The sequence below is a fragment of the Zingiber officinale genome, chromosome 9A (assembly GCF_018446385.1).
Source record: "Zingiber officinale cultivar Zhangliang chromosome 9A, Zo_v1.1, whole genome shotgun sequence".
Lineage (NCBI taxonomy): Eukaryota > Viridiplantae > Streptophyta > Magnoliopsida > Zingiberales > Zingiberaceae > Zingiber > Zingiber officinale.
The window spans coordinates 16,697,075-16,719,180 of NC_056002.1; the positions used below are offsets into that span (position 1 = coordinate 16,697,075).

Consider the following 22,106-nt stretch of genomic DNA (forward strand, 5'->3'; position numbering starts at 1 on the left):
TTGTCCTCTTGCCTTGAGAAAATGGCCATAATATTATCCTCACGGGATGGACAATTGGCTAGCGCATAATGATGTTACTACCATGAGGTCTGGAGGTTAAATCTCGGCTAGTAGTCGGGTGTATGCTCTCCCTCATATGCTATTTAATTGTTCAAGACTAGTAACTATCCGTGATTTACTTTTTCCGTATTTGCCTGAAGACCAATTGACGGAGACACTGGGAGCTAACAAAGCACCTCTTGCCACCATTTGAGAAAAAGGCCATTGCTCTTGCCACCATTTGAGAAAAAAGCTATTGCTCCAAATTTTGCTACAATTGAGAAAAAGGCCATTAAAAGGGGGAGAAATAACTCCAAAATTTAGAGTTAGAAATGATAAGTCAGATCATATAAATTAATATTATAATCATTTGTATTAATATAAGATTAATATATAAAAGTGATTAACTTAGTAAATAAATTAATTCTTAGTTAGATAGTTAAAAAAATTAATATATTTTTAAAAAGTTTTGTCTATTATATTGAGTTAGCTCATATCTAATATTACAAGTTAGTATTTGTATGTGTGCTATATCTAATTCTCTTTTATATTAACTTTGTGGCTGTCTTTAACAATTTTCTATTTCCTTCTCTTTGCATTAGGAGTGCTAACTTCTAATTAACTTTTATTAGAGTGACAGCTTGATGTATATAACAGAATAAATCAAGATAAAATTTACTTCAAGATTAATAAAAATAATTAACACGGGCACGTTTAGATACATTAAAAAGAACATGGTGAGTATCTTAAAGGTGATAAGCCACTAAGTTTGACAAGAGTTAAAATAGAGAACTGGCCTTTGTAGCAATGTCTTCTCCTTTTGCCTAAAAACAAAAGAATACACAAATTGAGTTAGAGATTTGCCTTCAGCAGTAACATCTCATGGTGTTTGCTTCCTTTTCATTCTTAGAACATCTTCTGGCGAATGATTAGTTGCATTTTATCTATAGATTCAGCAATCGTTCAAACTCCGAAAAGCAGAAGTCCGATCGGCGAATGAGTAACAGAGTGCGCTGGTGAACACGTGGCCGTCCAACCTGTCAAGGATGCCTCCTGCGTGGAATATAGGAAACATTTTAGGTCGAAGAAATGTAAAATATTGTAGAGCTTAGATGTATGATGTGGCACATTGGAAGAGGCAATAGCGGTTGTGGTTCATATTGATGCTTCAAATTCACAGTCAATCAATCGAGACACATGCAGTTTGAAGCATAAGAGATTCGAATTGCAGTGACACAAGAAGCAAGTATCCTGACTCCTAACTATTTGAGATTTAAAACACAAGAATTACTTTGGAGTAACATAAATGAAAGTAAGCTCCCCAGTTCATTTCAAGCCAAACTTTCGGTCTTCAGAACAATATAATATCGGCGCTATGGTGGCGTATGCCAACACATGGTGACAGAGACTAATCTGTAAATTCATAGCACCGTTTGGGCCATTTGGCCTTTCATTTTGTTTAGATCTATTTTCTATCTTAATGATTTCAGATTTGTTTCAAGATTACTCAATTCTGTAGTTCCTTTTGATCCTTCAAGTCTTCAACCATTCACGCGAATGTACTTCACAATCGTGAAAAAACACTACTCTTGCGTATCTCTTCTTTTCTCTCATGCCATCCACAGATTTATTGCAAGTAGCTTAGCTGAATATCATGTCTTATGTTACTCAGATTCTTGTACTAGTGCCTGACATGACTATTTTAAAATATTTTTACATGCAATTAATAGAATAATTGAAGACAGTTAGAGTGCCATTTTAAGTGTCGATATCTGACAACAGGTATAGAGTAGGGCAGATGAAGAGTACAAGTAAGCTCATGTCAATTAACTATGAGATATGCCACAAAATTGTTGTATGATCATGTCAAATTAATCTGAGATATACCACAGCTACAAGGATCTTTCACGAAAACACATCAAAACCGAAACAAACTGAGCCCGCTGCATTTGTGTCTAGAAGAGTGTTCCAGTGGAAGTATAAATGTAGGTCTCAAGAACATTAGTGAATGTCACAAAAAAATTAGTTAAGTACCTCAATGATGTTGTAGGCCGGCATCAAATCCGTGACCATATGACAGAAGTCGTGGTGCAGCTAATTAAACCAGCAATAAGATCTTCTTTGGACTAATACCTGTAAGCGGTATCTGGCCAAATGCCTAGAAGTTACAGAAAATTGCATTATTATATGGTGGGGAAGTAGGACAACAAGGAAATAGAAAGAAACTTAGGAGATATGCTAATTCGACTTTAACAAAACGAGCATGAAAAGAAAATAGACAATTCTATTCTCAATATTCTTCTTAATCCAAAAATCCTCCCCAACTCCTTTGCATACAAACTATTTAAAGACTTAAATTAAATGCAATAATAAAGTGCTTTAGTTTTTCTAAGCGTTGGCACAATTTCCCCAGCTTTTGACTTAACTCCCAAGCATTTTTGACTTCAACTCCCAAGCCTTTGTAATTTACTAGCAGCCTTTTCAATTCCCCAATCTTTGACTCCATTCCCTAGCCATTAGCTATCTGCCCTGCATCATCGTGGATATGAAGATGATATTGATTTCTAGATCATCTACCAAAAGTGCAAAGAGGAAGTACACGACGATTACTTGCTACATAATGACTTTCTTTTTAAGGGAGCGCGTTTATGCATTCCCAAATATTCTCTCAGAGATCATATCATAAGAGAACTTCATGGTGGAGGGCTTGGTGGACATTTTGGATGAGATTAAGACTTGGCTGCTTATAACAAGAAGTATTTTTTGGCCTATAGTTTATCGAGATATTGTGAAATTCATGAAAGGTGCCGAATATGCCAAACTTGCAAGGGACAAAACCAAAACTTGGGTGCTTATACTCCCTTACCTATTCCTGATCCTCCTTGGGAAGCTGTTAGCATGGACTTTGTTGTTGGGTTGCAAAAGACACGAGGTATTGATTCTAACTTTGTGGTGGTGGATCGCTTTTCAAAAAAGATGCATTTTATTCCTTGAAAGAAGACCATGGATGCTTCATATATTGCTTATTTGTATTTTAAAGAAGTCATCAAACTCCATGGACTCCCAAGACTATTATGTCAGATTGTGACTCAAAATTCCTTAGTCATTTTTGAAGAAGTTTGTGGCAGAGATTGGGTACTAAACTACTTTATAGTATTGCATACCATCTTGAAATGGATGGATAAATTGAGATTGTGAATCGCGCATTGGGAAACTTACTTCGAAGCTGTGCTTCAAAAAGGCCAAAGCAATGGGATACCGTCCTTTCTAAAGTTGAGTTTTCTTATAATTCTGTTGTGAATCACTCTACAAGAAAAACTGCTTTTGAAATAATGTATGAGAGCAATCCTCGTTACTATCTGAACTTTGTTGATGTTCCTACCCTTAGTAAGGCGGCTGAAGATTTTGCAAGAACAATGACAAGGGTCCAAGAAGAGGTTTAAAAGAAGCTGCATGAAAGTAATAAATCCTATGAAGAAGTTGCAAACACCCATAGAAGAATTCAGATTTTCAATGAAAATGATCTTGTCTGGGTTTATTTGAAGAAAGAGAGATTTCGTGCCGGAACCTACAACAAGATCAAAGAAAAGAAGATCGGACCATGTGACTTTTGAAGAATATAAATAAAAATGCCTACAAGGTCGAGCTCCCATCACACGTGCATACTCATCCAACGTTCAATGTTCATGATTTGACTCCTTATCATGGAGAAAATGAGCTGAACTTTTGAGTCGAGTTCTTTCTCACGTAGGGAGGATGATATAGGGAAGATCACTAGTGGCTAGGCAATGGAGTCAAAAGGTTGGGGAGTTGAAAAGACTGCTAGTAAATTACAAAGGCTTGGGAGTTGTTGTAAAAAATGCTTAGGAGTTAAGTCAAAAGCTGGGGAAATTGGGCCAACACTTAGAAAAACTAAAGCACTTTATTATTACATTTAATTTAAATCTTTAAATAGTTTTTATGTAAAGGAGTTGGATAGGATTTTTGGATTAAGAAGAATATTGAGAAGAGTTGTATATTTTCTTTTAATGCTCGTTTTGTGAAGTTGAATTTGTTGGTGCAATTTTCCTAGGTCAAGGTTGACCAATTTGACTAAGCTTGAGTTGACTCAAGCTCGAGTCATGATGTTTGAGTTTTGATATTTGACAATATATGGAGATTGTAGGTGTAATCGTCCGTTTGTGAGAAGAGTTAAGTAGGTCAAGATTGACTGACATTTGGAAAGAGCCGGTGAGTGAAGCCGGACAAATGAAAAGTCCTAGTGAGTGAAGTTAGATAGTTGAAAAATCCTGGTGAGTGAAGTTAGGTAAGAAGTCCCAATGAGTGAAACTAGGCAGTTGGAAAATCCTAGTGAGTGAAGTCAGGTGAGAAGTCCCGGTGAGTGAAGTCTAGCAGATGAAAGCCAAGTTAGGCAATTGGAAATTCTGGTGAGTGAAGCTAGGTGAAAAGCTCTAGTGAGTGAAGCTAGGTAGTAAGGAAGTCCTGGTGAGTAAAACCAGGCAGTTGAAAGTCCAGGTGAGTCAATGGTTGACCCGACACCTGGTGATTGGAAGTCAAGGCTGATTGGGCACTTGGCACAAGGAGAAAAATCCAAGTGGGTCAAAGGAGTGACCGGACACTTGGCATAAGGAAAAAAGTCCAAGTGGATCAAAGGGTTGACTAGACACTTGGTGAAGAAGTTCTAGCAGGTCAAGGTTGACCGATGTTAGGCAATGAGGAGTCCCAACAAGTCATGGTTGACCGGATGTTGGGTAGAGGAAACCTAAACTTAGGTTTGAAAGTTAGGTAATCGATTAGGCTAATCGATTACCATAGCTTAAGCGATTACCCTAATTGCTTAAGCCCGATAAGCAATCAACTTGATCGTTTAAGTCAGGAATTCGCAAATACACAGAAGCTTTGGTAAGCGATTAAGCAGGGTTGCTTAATCGCTTACAGGCCGTGATCGCGCAAACAGAAGAATGCCTCATCGATCAAGCTAGTCGATTAGGCATGCGTAATCGATTAGGGTAAATGATTAAGCTTCAGAAAAATAGCCGTTATACAGGTTGCTGACGTGGTAGTTGATTAAGGAGATTCTTAGTCGATTAAAGCATCCGAAGAGCTGAAGAAAAAGGTGGACGTAAGCACTGTTTCAGTAACTCTTCTGTCCCACTCTTTTCAACGATTCTCTCCAACTCACCACCAGATTTCTTGAAGATGTTGCATTTCCAAATTGATCAAGAGGTGGACAAGCAAGAAGGAGTTTCAATGTTGTAAATTTTGTAAGATTTGTTTGTATTAGCTTCTTTTTTTCTTCTTATTGTATTGGAGTCTTGTACGTGGTTTCTCCACCTCTAGAGTGTTTACAAGGAGCGTTTTGATAGTGGATGTGTGAGAGAGGGCCGGATCCTTGGATTAGTCACCTCATTTGAGGTGGATACTATGTAAATCCTTAGTGTTAGCATTTGCTTGAGTGTTTTCCGTTGCAACAACTCATCGACCAAGAGAACGGAGCTAATCACTCCCCCTCTAGCTCCCGAAGTGTCCCAACAGTATATCTCCTAAGTTTCTTTCTATTTCCTTGTTGTCCAACTTCCCCGCCATATAATTCCTGCATCACTATCTCATGCATGTCTAACAGTAACACATTTCAGAATGAACATACTAAAAAACACACTTATGCTAAAAGACCTTTGCATCCTACAACATGGAAAAGAAGAGGGAGGAAAGTTAGTATGAATTTGTTCATAAAGGAACAACCTAAGGGAAATGATATACCCTTGAGTTTTAGTTCATAATAATAGAGATTTTCAATAACATAAGAAAAAAAAGTGTCCTCTAGGTAAATATTGAGTGAACAGCTTAATAATTAAGCATGCATAACCTAATATAATGGTTAAGAGAGTGAATGATCAGGAAATCCAAGAGGCATGCAAATTTTGGATCTATTACAAGAATACCAATTGGCGGTTTCTATTTTCTTTAACTTCATAAGAGATCAATTTTAGTGAAGAGTTTATATGTCTTCAATGCTATCGGACAGAATGGAAGAAGAGGTTGGAGAAACTATACTTAGCTTAGTCACCAAAGAAATTAGAGAAATAGTATCTAAAAAGTAGTATGACATCGACATTCAGAGAGAGCTACTCTCCAGTTAAGTTACTCGATGCATGAATAAAATTCACACTACACATGTTTAAATATATATCAGCAATTTGAAAACTTCTAATAAAATAGAATGCAGTGACCACTTTGGCACAAATGTGTTTCGAAACCTGTATAAATCTAATGAGAGAAAGACTTACCATTCCACCTTAAAAAGCAAAGGTGTCTGCTGCAATTATGCTGCTAATAGATATCGAGGTTGCTACAAGTCCAAATATGCAAAGTATCAAGAAAATACAAACTTAAGGCAATTACAAAAATACTTGGAATGGCTGTGATGTGAAAAATAATAACCACAGCTCGTAAAGCTAATGACTCAATACGTTGAGTATAACGAGGTCTGCAACCAAATGGTTAAAATTCACAGAGAAAGCAGGTTTAATTGACTAGATTTCACCTTGCATAGCTCAGGGAAAATGAGTGGCATCCAGCTTGAAGCAAGGAACATTTACAGATTTCCACACCTCAGTTTAATTTTTACAGTATATCCAAAAGTTAAAGCATTAGTTCTGTATGATGATGTTTAAAACTAATGACTGGATGAACTATAAGCTCCATACCTAGATTTTTCTATATATCTCATTGATAAATCCTATGCCTCCATACTTAGTGAGCATATAATAAGTTTCTCTAGCATTCATAATGGATCCAGACCATTAAACTGAAGAAGACAGAATTTAACATCCACTGATATTCATTAAGCGAATATGAAACAGATTTTCTGTGAAGTATTGAATAATAATGGAAAAAAAGAAAAAAAACGTTGACATTGATCCCGTTTAGAAGCGGTGGGAGATGGAGGGCCGGTGAGATGGCACTGGTGTTGACTAGCTTGAAGAACTCTAATGAACACCTTGCTATGAACTCCAAACAATTCTGTGCAAGTGATCAATAGCAAAAAGGGGAAAAGAGATCGTTAGAAGGTGAGCCGGGGGGTCCCTGGGGCAGTCACAGAGCCACTCCGATGACCAAGTCAAATAACGATGATAGCACAAGAACAACAAGAACAGTAAGAACTTGTGCCAACGGAGAGGGACTCCCTTATATAATGTCTCTCACAATCTCCTCATTAATGAGGCATTATCCTACAACCAGTCAAGCTATCACATCGGTGTGCTTACATAGTGCCACATCAATCATATAAGTATGGTCAAGGCATATTGTGCATGCTGCGTATTTGTACGCAGATACATCCTCTAACAACTCCATGTGCTGCATTAATGGCTGCATTAATGGCAGAAGGTAGGCTTTTGGGGCCGTTAGATTTAGAGGAACCTATTGGACCTGTTTGTCCCAAATAATGGGCTTGAAGATAGCCCCTTTTAAATAAGGGCCATGTCCTTGGACTTAATACTGTATGTGAATCAAAAGGGATATGAGGCACGTGACTATTTTGGTTGAACCATATTTGTCCTTCTTATTGCTTTATCTGATCGACAAAACTGATCGGGAGACTAAGGAGGGTCAATGACCATCTCTTTCAGATCAAAGTAGACCAAGGTCCCCGACCTGTTGACGACGATCCAGAGAATCGGAGGCGGCACCAGCCTCAACGTGTCTGACATCCTCCTCAGTAGAGCATCCCGCCACCGGTCTGCCAACTCTTTCCTTGGCAGAGCAGAACTAAGTCAATCCATTAAAAGCCCCATTAGACTACTGGGTGCATCACCCCTCTTTTTGGCTCATCTATTGACATTTAGATAGAGGTAACATGACCGCTAACATTTTGTCTGAATATGACCCTCTAACACCTAGGCAAGGGTATCATGACCCTCTAATATTTTTTTGTCTTGACATGACCCTCCTATAAAAAGTCTTGCCCTGCACGCACGCAAGGAAAAAAAGGAAGAAAAGGGGGGGGGGGTTTAGAGAAAAGGAGATAGACTCCTATTCTCCTGTACTATTCATCTTCTTCATTCAAGAGATCATCGAAGACAGACTTAAGCGGTTACGACTAGCTCATCGATATATCCGAGGACGCCCCCGGGCTAAGGAATGTGCCTCTCGTCCATTTCTCACACGTTTCCTTAATCTCCTATTTAACCCACTTCTTACTACATTTTTGGAACCGGCCTAGAGCGTCAGAGTGCAAGGCCGGGGCAAGTTCGGTCTATTTGCAGATTCTTCTAGCGACGGGGATAGTTCACCCCCTCCTCCTGGTTTCTAGCTCGAAGTCTCCTCACGATCAATACTAATACCACATCACCGGTGGTCCACTCTTCTCAGCTTCCAGACGAGATCAATATAGAAGAGCAAGAATATGCCAATGGAACCATGAGTTTGACATATCCATTTATGTAAAGCAATTTGCCTAAAAGAATTCTTTCTTTCTTTCTCCATTTGTATGGCATAGTTCTAACATGAAGCATCTTTCCCCACCCTTTCTGATCCATTATGCAACTCTAGCTCAGGAACATACAATGCTCGGCCCGTCCTGATTGAAGTGTAAAATTTAACGACATCGAAAAACAGTGAACTTACAGAGTCAGTATGGGCATGAGAGCATAAATAGGCGAGCAAACTCTCGATACATATCTTGGTGGCGGCGTCATCCCAGCGGCAATCCCCCGACTTCGAACCAACTCAAGGCCGCAAGGAAGGCTGCAGCAGCCTCCCCCCACAGTGAACATCCATCCGCCAGCCAGAACAATTCCACCAGCACCCAGCCCGATGCCAAGGCCAAAGATCACCCGCTTCCTCTTTCGGCTTCACGACCACTCACTCCGCGCCATTCGCCTGCAGATAGGCAATTTAACTATACGCCGACAAAATTGGGACAGAACAAACACAATCTTGATGCAAAAAGGGAGAGAAGAGTACCTCGACGGCCTTGCGGAAAGGAACGAAAGCCGCAGGCCCGTAGAAATACGATAAGGGAGGAGGCGGCTGGAGGGGATGAGGCGAAGCGGGAGAGATGGGATTAGGACGCCACCGCCCGACTGCAAGGGGCGGCGAAGGGGGATGTATTTGGCACTGTGGGGGAGAGGGAGGTGGAAGAAGCCGCATCGGCCGACTTCAAGGAAGGAAGCAGCGGCCGACATCGAGGCGGAGAGCGTTGGACGAGGCGAAAGGCAAATCAGAACTAAGTCGGCGGCGGAGGAGATCGAGATCGCCAAAGAAATCGCTGAAGGTCATCTCCTCCGACTCTCCCGATTCACATTTCTTTTTTCCTTTTCTGTAAACCAATCCATTTCCCTTCCCATCTCCTCTCCTCTCTCGCTCGCCCACTTCACGCAAAAATGAGAGACTGAAGAATGAAAGCGAAGTGGTTGGCAGCGGAGACAGAAGTAGCATCGAAGGTTAAGGCGGCGGCATAGCCGGACGAGAGCAAGGTCATGATCGCTCATCCCTTCTGTCTCTCTCTCTCTCTCTCACTCAACTTTGTTTGCGATCCGTACTCGCCTCTTGGCTTCGTTATCCCTTTTGGACTCCGATCTCAATAGTGGGAGCTCGAAGATCGCATTACGAGCAGGAATGCAACATTCCGTTCCGTAGATTTTTCGGCGGCGACCGCATTTTGCGAAATTTCTACTTTTTTTTATGTGTTGCCACTGTTCGCAAATACTTTGGTTGATCGATCGATCGATCGGCCCGTAGAAACCATCCTATTTCTTCTGATTCCTTCGGCCGCTGTTACAAAAGGGGTGAGCCTTCGCTTTTTTTTTTTTTTTTTGTTCCGCTCAATTTGCTGCTGTTTCGGATAATGTTTGAGCTCAGATCGCCTCTGAGCATTCTGTTTTGAGCGATTCTCCTGGGAATCTTTCTGTAAACTTTTGTCTCGCAACCTGTTCACAAGAAGACAAAATTCTCAATGAGAAATCGCTGCCACTGTTCTGCCTTCCTGTTCTTTCTGTTTGCTTTCAAACTGCCTATAATGCCTTTTTGGTCTGTTTTCTCTTTCGTGAATGCGTTTTCTCTCTTCCTTCATCCTCTTCACTTTCCATCATCCTTCTTCGTTATTTACCATCTTTCTTCTGCTGAAGATCACCCTTCTCGCGGGATCAATCTCTTCTTCGGTAACAATTTTTGTCGCTGTTGTTCTTGCAGTAGGTGCAGAATCCTTGGTTGTTTCTAGTTCAATGCTTTAAATGCCAGATTTTTGTTTCATTCTTCGAATTCTGCTACGAAACTATGCTTCATCATCAGATATTGTTCTATCCGTCTTCTTTACTATTTTGATGAAATGATTTTGAGATATAGTTTCATCATTAGATTTACGTGGCGGTAGTTTCCTTATTGTATCTCTGGCATTGAAAACCCTGATCCGGATGAACTGTAATTTTCATGCCCCAGCTGCCATTCATACTCAATATATTAATTTCTTGCAGCTGGTAAAGAATAGGATCTAATGCAGTAAATGAGGTCGATTTATCCAGTTGTCAAAGATATGGAAGGAGAACAAGTAAGCAATCGCATCCTTTGGAACTTGGATGCTTGTTTTTATCTTGTTCTAATTTGTATCTAACTACAAATAAGCTGTGAGTGGAGTAGATCTCCAAATAAGATTTTGAGTGAAACACCAACTGATATGCTTGTATCGCAGGAAACTGGTAGTGATATTGAATCTAGATTGATCGTGCCGGGTGTAGTAGCGAGGCTAATGGGGCTTGATTCTATGGCAGTGCAGAATTCAATGAGAAGAAAAGCGAAAGCTCGAAATAAGAACTGTTTAAGCACTGGTTTTGTGGGAGAGTTTCATCAATGCCAATGGCAGGAGGGTGGCAACTCTATGCCATGTGAGGTTCATTCTTTCGCAGGTGAAGAAGATTGTAGAGATATATATGAAGTAGAACAGCCGCTAAAGAATACCTAGTCTGAAGAACAGTCGTATCAACGACGAATGGCCCTTGTTCGGGAGAAGTTCATAGAAGCAAAAAACTTGGTCATTCATGGCAAGTTCCTTGAGTCCAAGGAGTTCCAAGATGCAGTAGAGGTTTTGAACTCGAACAGAGATTTGTTCCTTAAATTTCTGGAAGAACCAAACTCAATGTTCAGAAAACATGTCTTGGAGCCACAGAGCGTTTCTCAACCCTCTCAGATGACTCGTATTACTGTACTGAAACCTTCCAATACCATGGACAGGAAAGCTAAAAGATTGATGGAAAAACGACGGCTATCAGATTCTGATGAAAGTGTGGGGAAAGCAAATAGGCATTGGAGCACTGGTTTCTCTGAGCCTAGATGCAATGCTTTATCCTCACCGACAAGGATAGTTGTTCTGAAGCCAAGCCCTGGAAAACCCTATGACACAACGACTATACTTCCCGACAATTTCCCAACATTGATGGGTACACATAGTTCTATTGGAGATATGACTTGTGATGATGAATCAGTAAGTTCAAGAGGAGCAGTTGAGAAGATAAGTTATCAGGAACAAGAAAGCCAGGGTAGAAGCAAAAAAGATGAAGCCTTATCGTCCTCAGTATTATCAAATGTATACATTGGCAATCAGAGCTCATTCAACAAGTCAGGAATTGCATACTTGGACTATGAGGTTAAAAGTACAAGCCATTCTGAGATGGCAACTTCAGCTACAGAGCGTTCTTGGGACAGAAGTGGTAGTCCAGTAACAGCCTCATCCTTTGATCAAACATGTGATTCTCCTGAATCGTCGTTTATTATAGAAGCCAAAAAAAAGCTGTCGGAGCGGCTAGCTTTGGTGGCATCAAATGCCAATTTTCAGGAGCCAAGGCATGTAAGGAGATCCAGAAGGATGCTAGGGGAGATGCTTGCTATTCCTGAGTCGACAAAAGAAGGAATCAATGAGGAGGTTACTCATTCCAAGTTTGATGCAGAATATGACCCAAATGCACTCTCCGAATTCTTGTTAAAACTTAGGCCCAAGGATGAATATACTGAAGAAATTCCCCAACTTAATGCAGGGATGTCTAGTTACTCAATCTCTAAATCTAGTGTTCAAAAAGTAGCTCAAAAGCCAAATAATGGGAGGTTATCTGTGAAGGATAAGATCTCATGTTTTTTCTCATCTAGAAGCAAAAGGCCAAGAGGAGACAAGCATTCTATAGCTCGTTCAGTTGATGATGTTTTATCATCTTTTAATGCTACTTTCACACCACAAATCCTAGGTGTTTCTGATGGATCATATGATAGATCAACTGAAATCTTGATGTTTCCTGAGGTATGAAATCCCCCTCAATTTTTTTCTTCCTTTGTGTCGTATAAATAATTCATCATAAGTTACTAAATCATTCTTTTGGATTCCTACATTGGGGTATACATGATTTGCAGGTTGCCCCTATCGAAAATTTTGAGGAAGAACAGGATAAGTCTAACAACGGTTCAGTTTCACAAGCAAAATTATGATTCGAAGTCGACATTGGTATATCTCCAGCATCTGGAGGTTGTATTGTTAGACGTCCATGTAAGTACCACATATCTAATTCTACTTCTATTGATGCATATACTCTACTGGAAGTTACTAACGATGCTAATCTAATTAAGCAGCAACGTCTAGATCCCTACCGATCGAATCCATGGCTCGTTCATTATCACATTGTGCCTCTTGCTTTGACTTAGCATCGCCAAAGTCCTTGAATCCTTTTATGACTTTCACGAAGGCAGATGAAGAGCATGATCAATTTGTCTTTCTTCAGAACTTGTTATTGTCCTCTGGACTGGACAGCAAAAAGAGGATGGTTTACGAAGGGTGGCATTCGATCGATAGTCCTTTGAATCCATCTCTGTTATACAAGTCGTGCCACATGGAAGACGAGGAAGAGAAATGTCGAAAGAGATGCTCCAGCGGGAAGTTGCTGTTCGACTCTGTAAATGCTGCATTATTGGACATCGGCCAATCTGCACTGTTTGCAGCATATCCGTGGAACCGAAAGCAATTCCATGAGCTCTATGAAGATGGTGATGCTGCAGTGACAGAGCAAGTATGGAAGATTGTTAGAAAAGGTTTCGTAGGCGATAAGGGGGAGCTGAGCTGCAATGGCAGTGTGGTAGATCGGTCGGTGAATGAAGAGGTGGCCGGGAAGGGATTGGATCAAACAAGGTGGTTGGAAGTGTGTGAATTCAGCAAGGAGATTGGTGGGGAGGTGATGGAGGAGCTGGTCGAAGAGTTGCTGTCTGAATTACTATCTTCTCGCTGACCCAACCAATCAAAGTTATCTTCTATTGTGTTTGTGAATTCTTTCAATCGAAATCCATTGTTGAAGGTTATGATAAGGTGGTGCTCGGTTGGACGTCACACACCTAATAGAATATCAAGTTGCCCGCAATTTGTAATGTGTTTGTCATTTGGTGAAAAGGAGGTTGTGTTTGTGTTGCGATATATGGAATGCAGGGGGAATACCTTATTTCACTCGATCCTCTATCTTGATTCATGGATGAATCAGACTCCCAGTCGACCGAAATTGCCTACTCATTTATCAAAACCAAGGGGTTAAGTGATCATCCATCTACTATTTCAGAAATCAAGCGTGTCTGAAAGGAATTTCCCGACTTTGCCTTCTTACTTGCCCGCAGGATGAGGCTGGTAACCATCGAGCACCATCATTGCTGCTATGCTGAGTTTGCGAGTGTGAGAGGTTCATTTTCGGATATGATTAGAGAAGAGTAGAAGTGTCGATAGTCTGTGCCCGTAAGTAGAAGTTGTCGGCTTAGCATGACCAAGTTGTTCCTTTTGTGCTGGCTTGAGTTGTAACTAACTTGACATGTGCTGAGTTAATTTTGAACTCTCAATGATGATGTTCAAATTTATTTATTTTTAAAATTTATCGAGTTTGATATCGGCATAAGAAAGTATGAATAAATTATATTTTAAATTTATAAGACGAAGTCATTTTTTTCAAAAATTAATGACAAAACTCAAACACCTAAATTATATATAAAAAATAATTACAATAAACTAAGAATAACACATGAATATATATGGTAAAAGTTCCAAGTGGACATAAAAATATGTAATTTACTCTAACCTAACCTAACCTAACCGATCCGACAGTGACCAGATTACGAGAGCAGCAGCAACAGAGTAGCAACGTTTTAAGTTTTTTTTTTTAATTAATTAATTATTTTTTTTATTTTTACCATTAAATTTCCAGCTCTAATAGGCCAACCCGGACAGGCATGAGGACAAGTTGTCAGTTTGTCATTCCATCAAACTGCTCCAACATCCAACTTCTCCGCTTGAAATGCTGATTGGTGAAGCAACTTGATAAACAGAGGATCACCAACATTTTTTTCTTTTATAATTCAAAAGTCCAAATTTCTTTCGACTAAGTTTGGAGATAGAAAGTCTTCCTCCTGATTCGTCTACAGTCTACTGGATAAATCCAGAGCAACAACCGACCTTCATTAACATTTGATCCATCTTTTTACAGCCCTAAATGTTCTGAAGAATATAAATGCTTACCAGCCAAATCACGATCTTCCTTCCCAGCATTCTCTTTGAATCTTTGGGTCCACAGAGTTGCCTTAGGCTATGTTTATTTCGGAGAGTAGAAAGCAAAATTAAGGAAAAGTTTCCACAGTGGAAAAGTTTCCGTCGTTTACTTCATTAAAATTTTCCTCATAAAATTACACTATGTACCAAAAAAAATGACGCATGCACCCTTTTTTATTTACAAAATTACATCATAAGTATTCACCTTCCTCTATCAAGGTAAACAAGTGTGCAAAGGAAAAGATTTCTTCACCTTTTCTTTTCTTTTCCTCCAAAGATAACTTTCCATAGTTGATTCCTTTCCTTTCCTCATCCACACTCTTGAGTAAACATAGCCTTAAAGTCCACTTTGGTTTAAGCTCGATACTGCAAGACAGGAAATATCGATGACCAGAAGGTTTAGATTATAAAGATTGCATATGAAGATTCTGATGTATATACCTCAAAACGGACAAGGAGAATTGCTCACCGTATCGACGAGGACCCATTGGATGCTGGGAAATGTTTAGTTTGTTTGCAAAAATAAGGAACATGTATGTTTATAAGAATACATTTGATTTGACAATTCATAAATAAGCGAGTATTGAACTTGAGAAAAATGGAAAACTAGTTAAAACATGCATACAATCATTCAGATGTTACAAAACCAAATACCACACTGGGAAAGAGCATGTATGATGTATAAGATGTTTCATAAAAAAAGTGGAGTTGATATAGCCTTCATGAAACCCCATCTCCACTTGGCTCTGAGAGTTTATCTGAACCTTAATGTACATTTTATGCATTGAATCATGGGGAAAGGAGAGAAAATAGATTGTTTGTTACATAAATTTCATACTGTGTCGACAATTTATAGGAACAGATCTTACAATACATAATGAATGAGAAACAGCAACCCAGAAAAACAAGAGTTTATTTAGGTCATCCAGAAAACAGTTGTGCAGGATTAAGATTGCAAGGAGAGGAAGGATTCACTAGGCAGCTACAGAATTCATCTTCATCCTCTGGAAATGGAGTTGGAAGGGGATGGTCTGGAATTATGCCAACCTGATAAAGTTTTGCCATTAGAACATCAAATTCTCAGAGGACATAATTTACTTAAAAGTAGCTCAACATTCATAAAATTTTATAAGTAACCTGTTTTTTCCTTTAAAAAATCTTATAATAATAAACCGTTAGTGTGAAGGATTAGGAGTTGTCTCAAAGGTACAATTTCTAGCACGTATAGTCATGATTAAAAACATAGCCTAATTGTTTTATTACAATAAGAAAGTTATGTAACAATTTAAATGTGATTGTTGAATTAGGATACCAAATGATTCACTAAGCTGTAAGCTATAGTTTCATCTCCGTTAGAAAGGGAGAAAACAGAAAAATGCAATGAATGGTGTCTTGAAGAAGAGACAATCAGTTACAGACCTTGTCGATATTTGTGTGCGCAGGGGTTTCATATCGAGCAACTGTAACAATTAACCCAGAACCATCAGACAGCTCAAAAACAGACTGTATTTTCCTGTAGATGCATATTGTGTTAGTTTGAGACCACATTAAGGAATAACTCCAATAGGAGCAGTTACCCCTTTCCAAAAGTAGGTTCCCCAAATAAAACGGCTCGTTTGTTGTCCTTCAGTGCTCCAGCTAATATTTCACTCGCACTTGCAGTTCCTTTGTTTACCTAATACAAACAGAATAAAAATGAAGCTTTTTAGTATCCTTTAAAATGGAGGGAAAAAAGTGATTACTGCTTTAACAGAGATCAAAGGCAGAATACTCCATAAGGTACACTGTATGAGTATGTACAAGATAAGTTTAAGGCAACAGGGGAAGCATTTGAGCATAGGATGAACCGAGATTGCTGCAAGCATATGATGGATGATAGAATCCATATCTTAATGCTAATTTCTCAATTATCACGAATAAAAGGTAGGTGCCGACTTCTTGCTCATATACAGACAGGTGATTAGAAGATTCTAGTTCCAAGAGCAGTCATAACAATAATATATACATGAAGTTTGATGGTTTTGAAATGATCCAGAAGCATCCAGAAGAACAACTGCCAACTGAATTTTTCTATATATTCTTGGAACTTCACTATAGAATGTTTTTATGTATTGAACTGTACAGTTATATATCTGACAAAAGCTAATGAAGATGCCAGAGCAGTATCACGTGAATTCATTTGCAATCTAGAGTCATGAGAGATCAGATCATACCAGCACAGCTAAAGGTTCAGATACTGCAACACTATTGCTTCCATCTGCCTCGTAAATATCTCGAACACCACGGTTATCGCATATATAAACAATAACACCTTTGTCCAACCTTATATCAGAAATAAGTTTTAGTAGAATGAGATGGGAATGTAAGATAGTATCATGAATTTGGATATGCCATGTAAAAGCTAGAGATCTTACACAAACAGTCTCCCATCTATTTTACCAATAACAGAACAACTATTTACATAAAGAAAGATCAAAAACCATCTATATGCATAACCTGTGTAGTTTGGAATGATGATGAAACATCTATTTTACCAATAACAGAACAACTATTTACATAAAGAAAGATCAAAAACCATCTATATGCATAACCTGTGTAGTTTGGAATGATGATGAAAAAAGAGAAATATGCTAATATCGGTACGAATATATTCAAAGAAGATTAACAAATTCTATAATAAGAAAGTTGAATAAGAAAAGTTGAATAACTTAGAAGCGAGTTGAAAGAGGAAGAGTTCAATTATGGTAACATTCAATTTATAGATCAATATCACTGTATGCGCATTGGAAGCATCTTTGCATGGGATTTGGGAATTGTGTTTTGCAATAATTTTTAAGGGATCATTGAAATTGGGCATGTTTCTACTCATAGCACTGTCCTGGATGGAGCCTTCAGATGGAATTCCCATTATTTCTTTGAGCTTGAAGTGCTTGTACCTCTCTGTTGAGCTAGGAAGATCACAAGACACTTTGCTTATAGTGTTTTTACTAGAAAAGAAAAATCCAAATGATGAAAAGAACAAACTTGGAAAAGAAAAATTAGATCAATAACACGCCAAATATGTTTGAGCTTTGTAGTACTCAGACTATAATCATACAATATATAAATAATTATTCTCAAACAGCTCCAGTTACATGTGATGCAGATACACTAGAATCAATCAAAACTGGTTTCTTAATAAATCAGACTTTTGTAAAAAAAAAGGTGTCACATCAATCTCTTAGAAGGAATTTGCAATATGTAGAATCTTACCAAATCTTTGAAATCTCAATTCCTTCAGGGAAAAGGCCGCCACTGTTCCAGAGAGGAGCATATTAACAATAGAATATACTTGAGAAAGAGACTTTATCTTACAATGTGACTACCTATTATTTCTGAGATCCAACACAAAGGCTTTCACGCCATTGCTTCTTAAAGTATCTATCGCATTCTTAACTTCTCCTGTAAAGAAGTAAAATGGTAAAAGACAATTATATATGCACAAAGTTAATGCACATTAATCTCTAAAATTAAAAAACTTGTTTATGAATTTAGCCAGGTTGCAGAAAGATTGTCTATTACATGGATAACATTCATCATTAAGACTTCCATGACCATCTAGAACTTCAACAGTCATGGAAAAAAAACATGGAGAGCTATGCGTAAATCAATATAGTAAAGCTTGAATATATACAAATTAAAAGAAGTTTAGCACTTTCTAATATTTGAGACATTACTTCCAAAGGTACAGTGAATTAAGGAACAAGATGTTGATAATTTGAGTATTAATCCACTAACAATTATATATCACAGAACTGTGTTTCCATTGTCACAGTTATGTTGATATTTGATTATTTTCTCTAAAACCATGCAATTCTTGTGTGATTCCTTCAATTCAGTAATAGAATCCTATCTCAATTCTCAAATTTGAAGAATTAAGTGAAGCTCCTACTTTGTATAATAATAAGTAATAACACATATCAAGGATCAAATATCTTGGCCAAGTACAATTTAACTAAAACTCTGACTACACCTGTGACACATTATTATGTGATCAAGGCAGCATATCAAAGTAACCAATTGAACTGTCATCACTACATTTTCAAACTCCAGCTCAAAATATTTTGTTTACTGCACAAGCCGCTACCTTCAATTGCACAATTTATGTGGCTAATAGTTGCAGATTGAAATTGCTAGATCAGTTCATTCATTTAGTCAAACTAACAACAATATGTACTAACCTGAAGCATTTTGATTAAAAGATGTCAGTTTGATATATCCAACCATGGATTTTTCTGTTCCTGATCTTGAAACTTCACAGAGTCGTGACTTGACTGGACTAAACTTCACTTTTTCACGCCTAGACATAATTCAAATATATCACCAACAGAGCATCTGTAGCTTCTGGATATCTCAAATGTAATTGAATATTGATGAATCAATTAGATTTGATAATTAATAACAACGGTACATAACTCTATAGATCAACAGACAACCGCACTAAAATTACCTCAGGTTTACTTTCTTAGTCTCAATTCCTCTGCAAATGACTAATTTAACCACACTTCCTTCAGTTCCCCTGAGTAATATATGCACAGCGGAGAAATAAACTAGTCAGTATTAGAAAACATATCTCGAAGCTTATTTTAGTATGCCACTTCTATTCAACTTATTGCTTCTTTTCAACTTAAAGGCCAACTAAATCAAAAAAGATTAATTAGGTGAAAAGACTATATTATCAATCCACTAGAATAGGCCCATGCATTGGTTGGATCTTTTGAACAAATAAAATAAAGGCACTCAGATCTCAATGCTAAAATTTAGATTTTTCTGCAATATATCTGAAGGGTGTGACATTGTTCCTTTGAAACAATAGAATATAAATGCGGCCATCAAAATAGGTATTAATTCAACTTAATCAAGAAAACAAGGCATAAGGATAGTAATTCACATGCAATGTTTCTGAACTAGGTTCCATGTATGTGAGTATGTGTATAATAAGAGATTGAATTACAATATTCTTCAAAACCAGTGTTTAGCTAAACTGCTCTTTTTGTAACAGCATATATTACATGAATCAGATATCAGGGAGGTAATTCTTACTGTAAACGGTCAGCGGCATCATATATATCCATGTCTTCTGTACTTTCACCATCAATTGCCAAGATAATATCTCCAGATAGAATGCCAGCTTTATTAGCAGGACCTCCTGGTGCCGAAGAGACAACAACAAGCCCAGAAGGTGTTCCATCAACAACTAAAGGGTAGCCGATTGACAACCCTACACCTGTGAGAGCACCTTGTGTGCCAGACTGCCTTCATATTTGCATATCTCATAAGTAGACATAACAAGTATGTAGTGAAATCAAATTACCAAACATCATAGTAGACCATGGTTATGAATTCAAAGTATATGCAATGTCTAAGATGCAAAAAAATTCATACCCGCAAGCTCTTGAATTTCTCAGGTTCTAAGAATCGGGTGAAAGGATCATCCAATGTTGAAAGCATTTTCTTTATTGCTTTGTCTGGAAAAAAAAAATATAACAAAAATGGTTTCACCCACATGACAGTTGTTATATCTTATGCAGTGGAAATATCTTAATGAATCAAAAGCTTGTTTTCCATAAATTGAGAAGGTATAATCAACACGGTGGATGTTTTTATAACAAGTGTAATTGTTCATGTCTAAACTTGGTCTAAGACATTAATGGAGCCAAAGAAAAAAAAATCACATGACATTATATGTTCACGAAGCTAAAGAAGATAACTGTGCTACTAACTATAGAAAAAGACTGAGCAAAATACATGTTTCCTCCCTAGTAGACATTGGTTCATTACGAAGCGCGCTTTCCCGATAACGAAACCAACTTTGGCCATTGAAGGTTTTGTCAACATATGCACGATCCACTGCCCTCCATGCCTCAAGGAAAAGAAGATTTTCTTCAGTAAGTGCCACTGCATTAAAGTAATGTACAATAAGTATCAATAGATTCATCTTTGCAACATATCAAGAGGATAAATGATGATAAATTGGCCAAATACTCACATGCAGGTGTTTTATTGATGGTCACAGATAATGAAATGACAAGCATCGCACTGATGAGCAAGCGATAGAGAAAAATGGAGACATAGTGCTTGAACCCCTCTTGCCAACCAAGACATTTATGGATCTTGGCATGAAATCCTACAAGATTGCCAATTCTGATCGGCAATGAGACATACCAAGACAGTTTTTTGTTGAGTCCCTGAGAGGTCTGAAGAAAAGAGCTGTACAATAAAGATTCATCAGCTCTCTTAACAGCTCCAGAGCTTTTTGTTCTTCTTTTCAAGCTAAAGGATACACATTGTAGTGACCTACTAGAATGGCATATAGCAATAGTATAGGCTCGAAATTTCCACATAACCTGGAAGAGACATATATGAGATATAAGGCAGTATTGTAGGATAATAAGTATTAAGTTGCATGTAAAGAAAATAAAAATTTAGATGCTCAGCTTATCGAAGCCAAATGTTTAAAGCTCAGTGGCCTTTTTCCAATCTACCAAAGCTAACAAGGAACAAGAGGAATTTTGTTGATATTTAGATTTTCAATAGCAGTTGTGACTCTATTTTTATTTCTCCCCATTTTTCTCTTTTGTGCCAAAAAGAAGAATAAATTACCCTACGGTTTCTAGGGGAAGAAAATGAATTTTTTTAGAAAAATTACTGATTTTTATCGTTCGAGTAAAAGCTAATTTACGTAAATTGTTTTACAGTAATAAGAAACTAGAATTTTATCAGTGAAAGTCACTAAATTCCCTATCAACCAAAAGCCTATTTTTTGTTCATCTGCCCAAAAATTTGTTATACAGGAATCAAAAGACTCCAATTCTCACGCATGTGTCGTGAAAACGATATACGACTAAATTTTGACCACGACTTGAAATAAATTAATTGAAATCGACCAAGATCGAGGATAAATAAGAATTCCAAGATAAATGTTTCACAAGAAAAAAAAGGTTTAGTACACGAGCATCCTCGCGAGGGGTTCGAGAGCACGGATGCTGGTAGCATCTAGAATTCCTGTCCGTCAGCGTGAACCTTGACGGAAGACATCGAGAGTGGCGAGGAAAGCGAGAGAGAGCAACGATGGCTTCCATCGACGGCGAGAACAAAACTGAGACAAGATAAAGGAAGCGACTCCTATCGTTCGCTTGCTCGGAACGGCGAAGCGAGCAGCTCTCACCGTCTTCGAGACAGCAACCGAAGCCGACGCTCCGAGGAGGAAGGGAAGAGGGAGTGTGGCGGAGGAGTTCCGACCGTAATCGTCGAAGATATAGGGATTGGATTTACAACAAAATTTCATTTTGGCCCCTACAATAGTGTTTATCATTGTTTTTTACAGAAAATCAAAAGAGCCCTTTTATTTACCTACATCATAAAAAACACTCTTCTTTTAAAAATTATCAAACCAATATCGCATTTATTATTTTCTATGTAAAATATTGCCTTGCACTGCACATTAAAACTGCGTTATATAAAATAAAAC

General features: G+C 38.1%; 2 protein-coding genes and 1 long non-coding RNA gene across 3 annotated transcripts; 1 reads left to right on the forward strand and 2 right to left on the reverse strand.

Annotated features, from left to right (window-relative positions):
* Window positions 1-713: 713 nt before the first annotated feature.
* LOC122021159 lies at window positions 714-9,146 on the reverse strand. Its single transcript, XR_006122467.1, has 4 exons — window positions 9,007-9,146; window positions 8,668-8,922; window positions 2,074-2,197; window positions 714-1,092 (listed from the first exon to the last, which is right to left on the reverse strand). It is a non-coding gene; the product is annotated as an uncharacterized LOC122021159 (long non-coding RNA).
* On the forward strand, window positions 8,910-13,483 carry LOC122021158. Its single transcript, XM_042579240.1, has 5 exons — window positions 8,910-9,316; window positions 10,515-10,588; window positions 10,730-12,325; window positions 12,436-12,568; window positions 12,652-13,483. The coding sequence occupies exons 3-4, from the start codon at window positions 11,027-11,029 to the stop codon at window positions 12,508-12,510; spliced, it is 1,374 nt and encodes a 457-aa protein (XP_042435174.1). The 5' UTR covers window positions 8,910-9,316; window positions 10,515-10,588; window positions 10,730-11,026; the 3' UTR covers window positions 12,511-12,568; window positions 12,652-13,483.
* Window positions 13,484-15,396: 1,913 nt separating this feature from the next.
* Window positions 15,397-21,894, reverse strand: LOC122020152 (carboxyl-terminal-processing peptidase 2, chloroplastic-like). The gene is made up of 13 exons (XM_042577933.1): window positions 21,586-21,894; window positions 20,625-20,982; window positions 20,384-20,533; window positions 20,021-20,103; window positions 19,679-19,887; window positions 19,086-19,154; window positions 18,817-18,935; window positions 17,962-18,037; window positions 17,849-17,890; window positions 16,810-16,918; window positions 16,174-16,271; window positions 16,016-16,109; window positions 15,397-15,643 (listed from the first exon to the last, which is right to left on the reverse strand). Exons 1-13 carry the CDS (start codon window positions 21,715-21,717, stop codon window positions 15,518-15,520), a joined length of 1,665 nt encoding a protein of 554 aa, XP_042433867.1. The 5' UTR covers window positions 21,718-21,894; the 3' UTR covers window positions 15,397-15,517.
* Window positions 21,895-22,106: the final 212 nt, after the last annotated feature.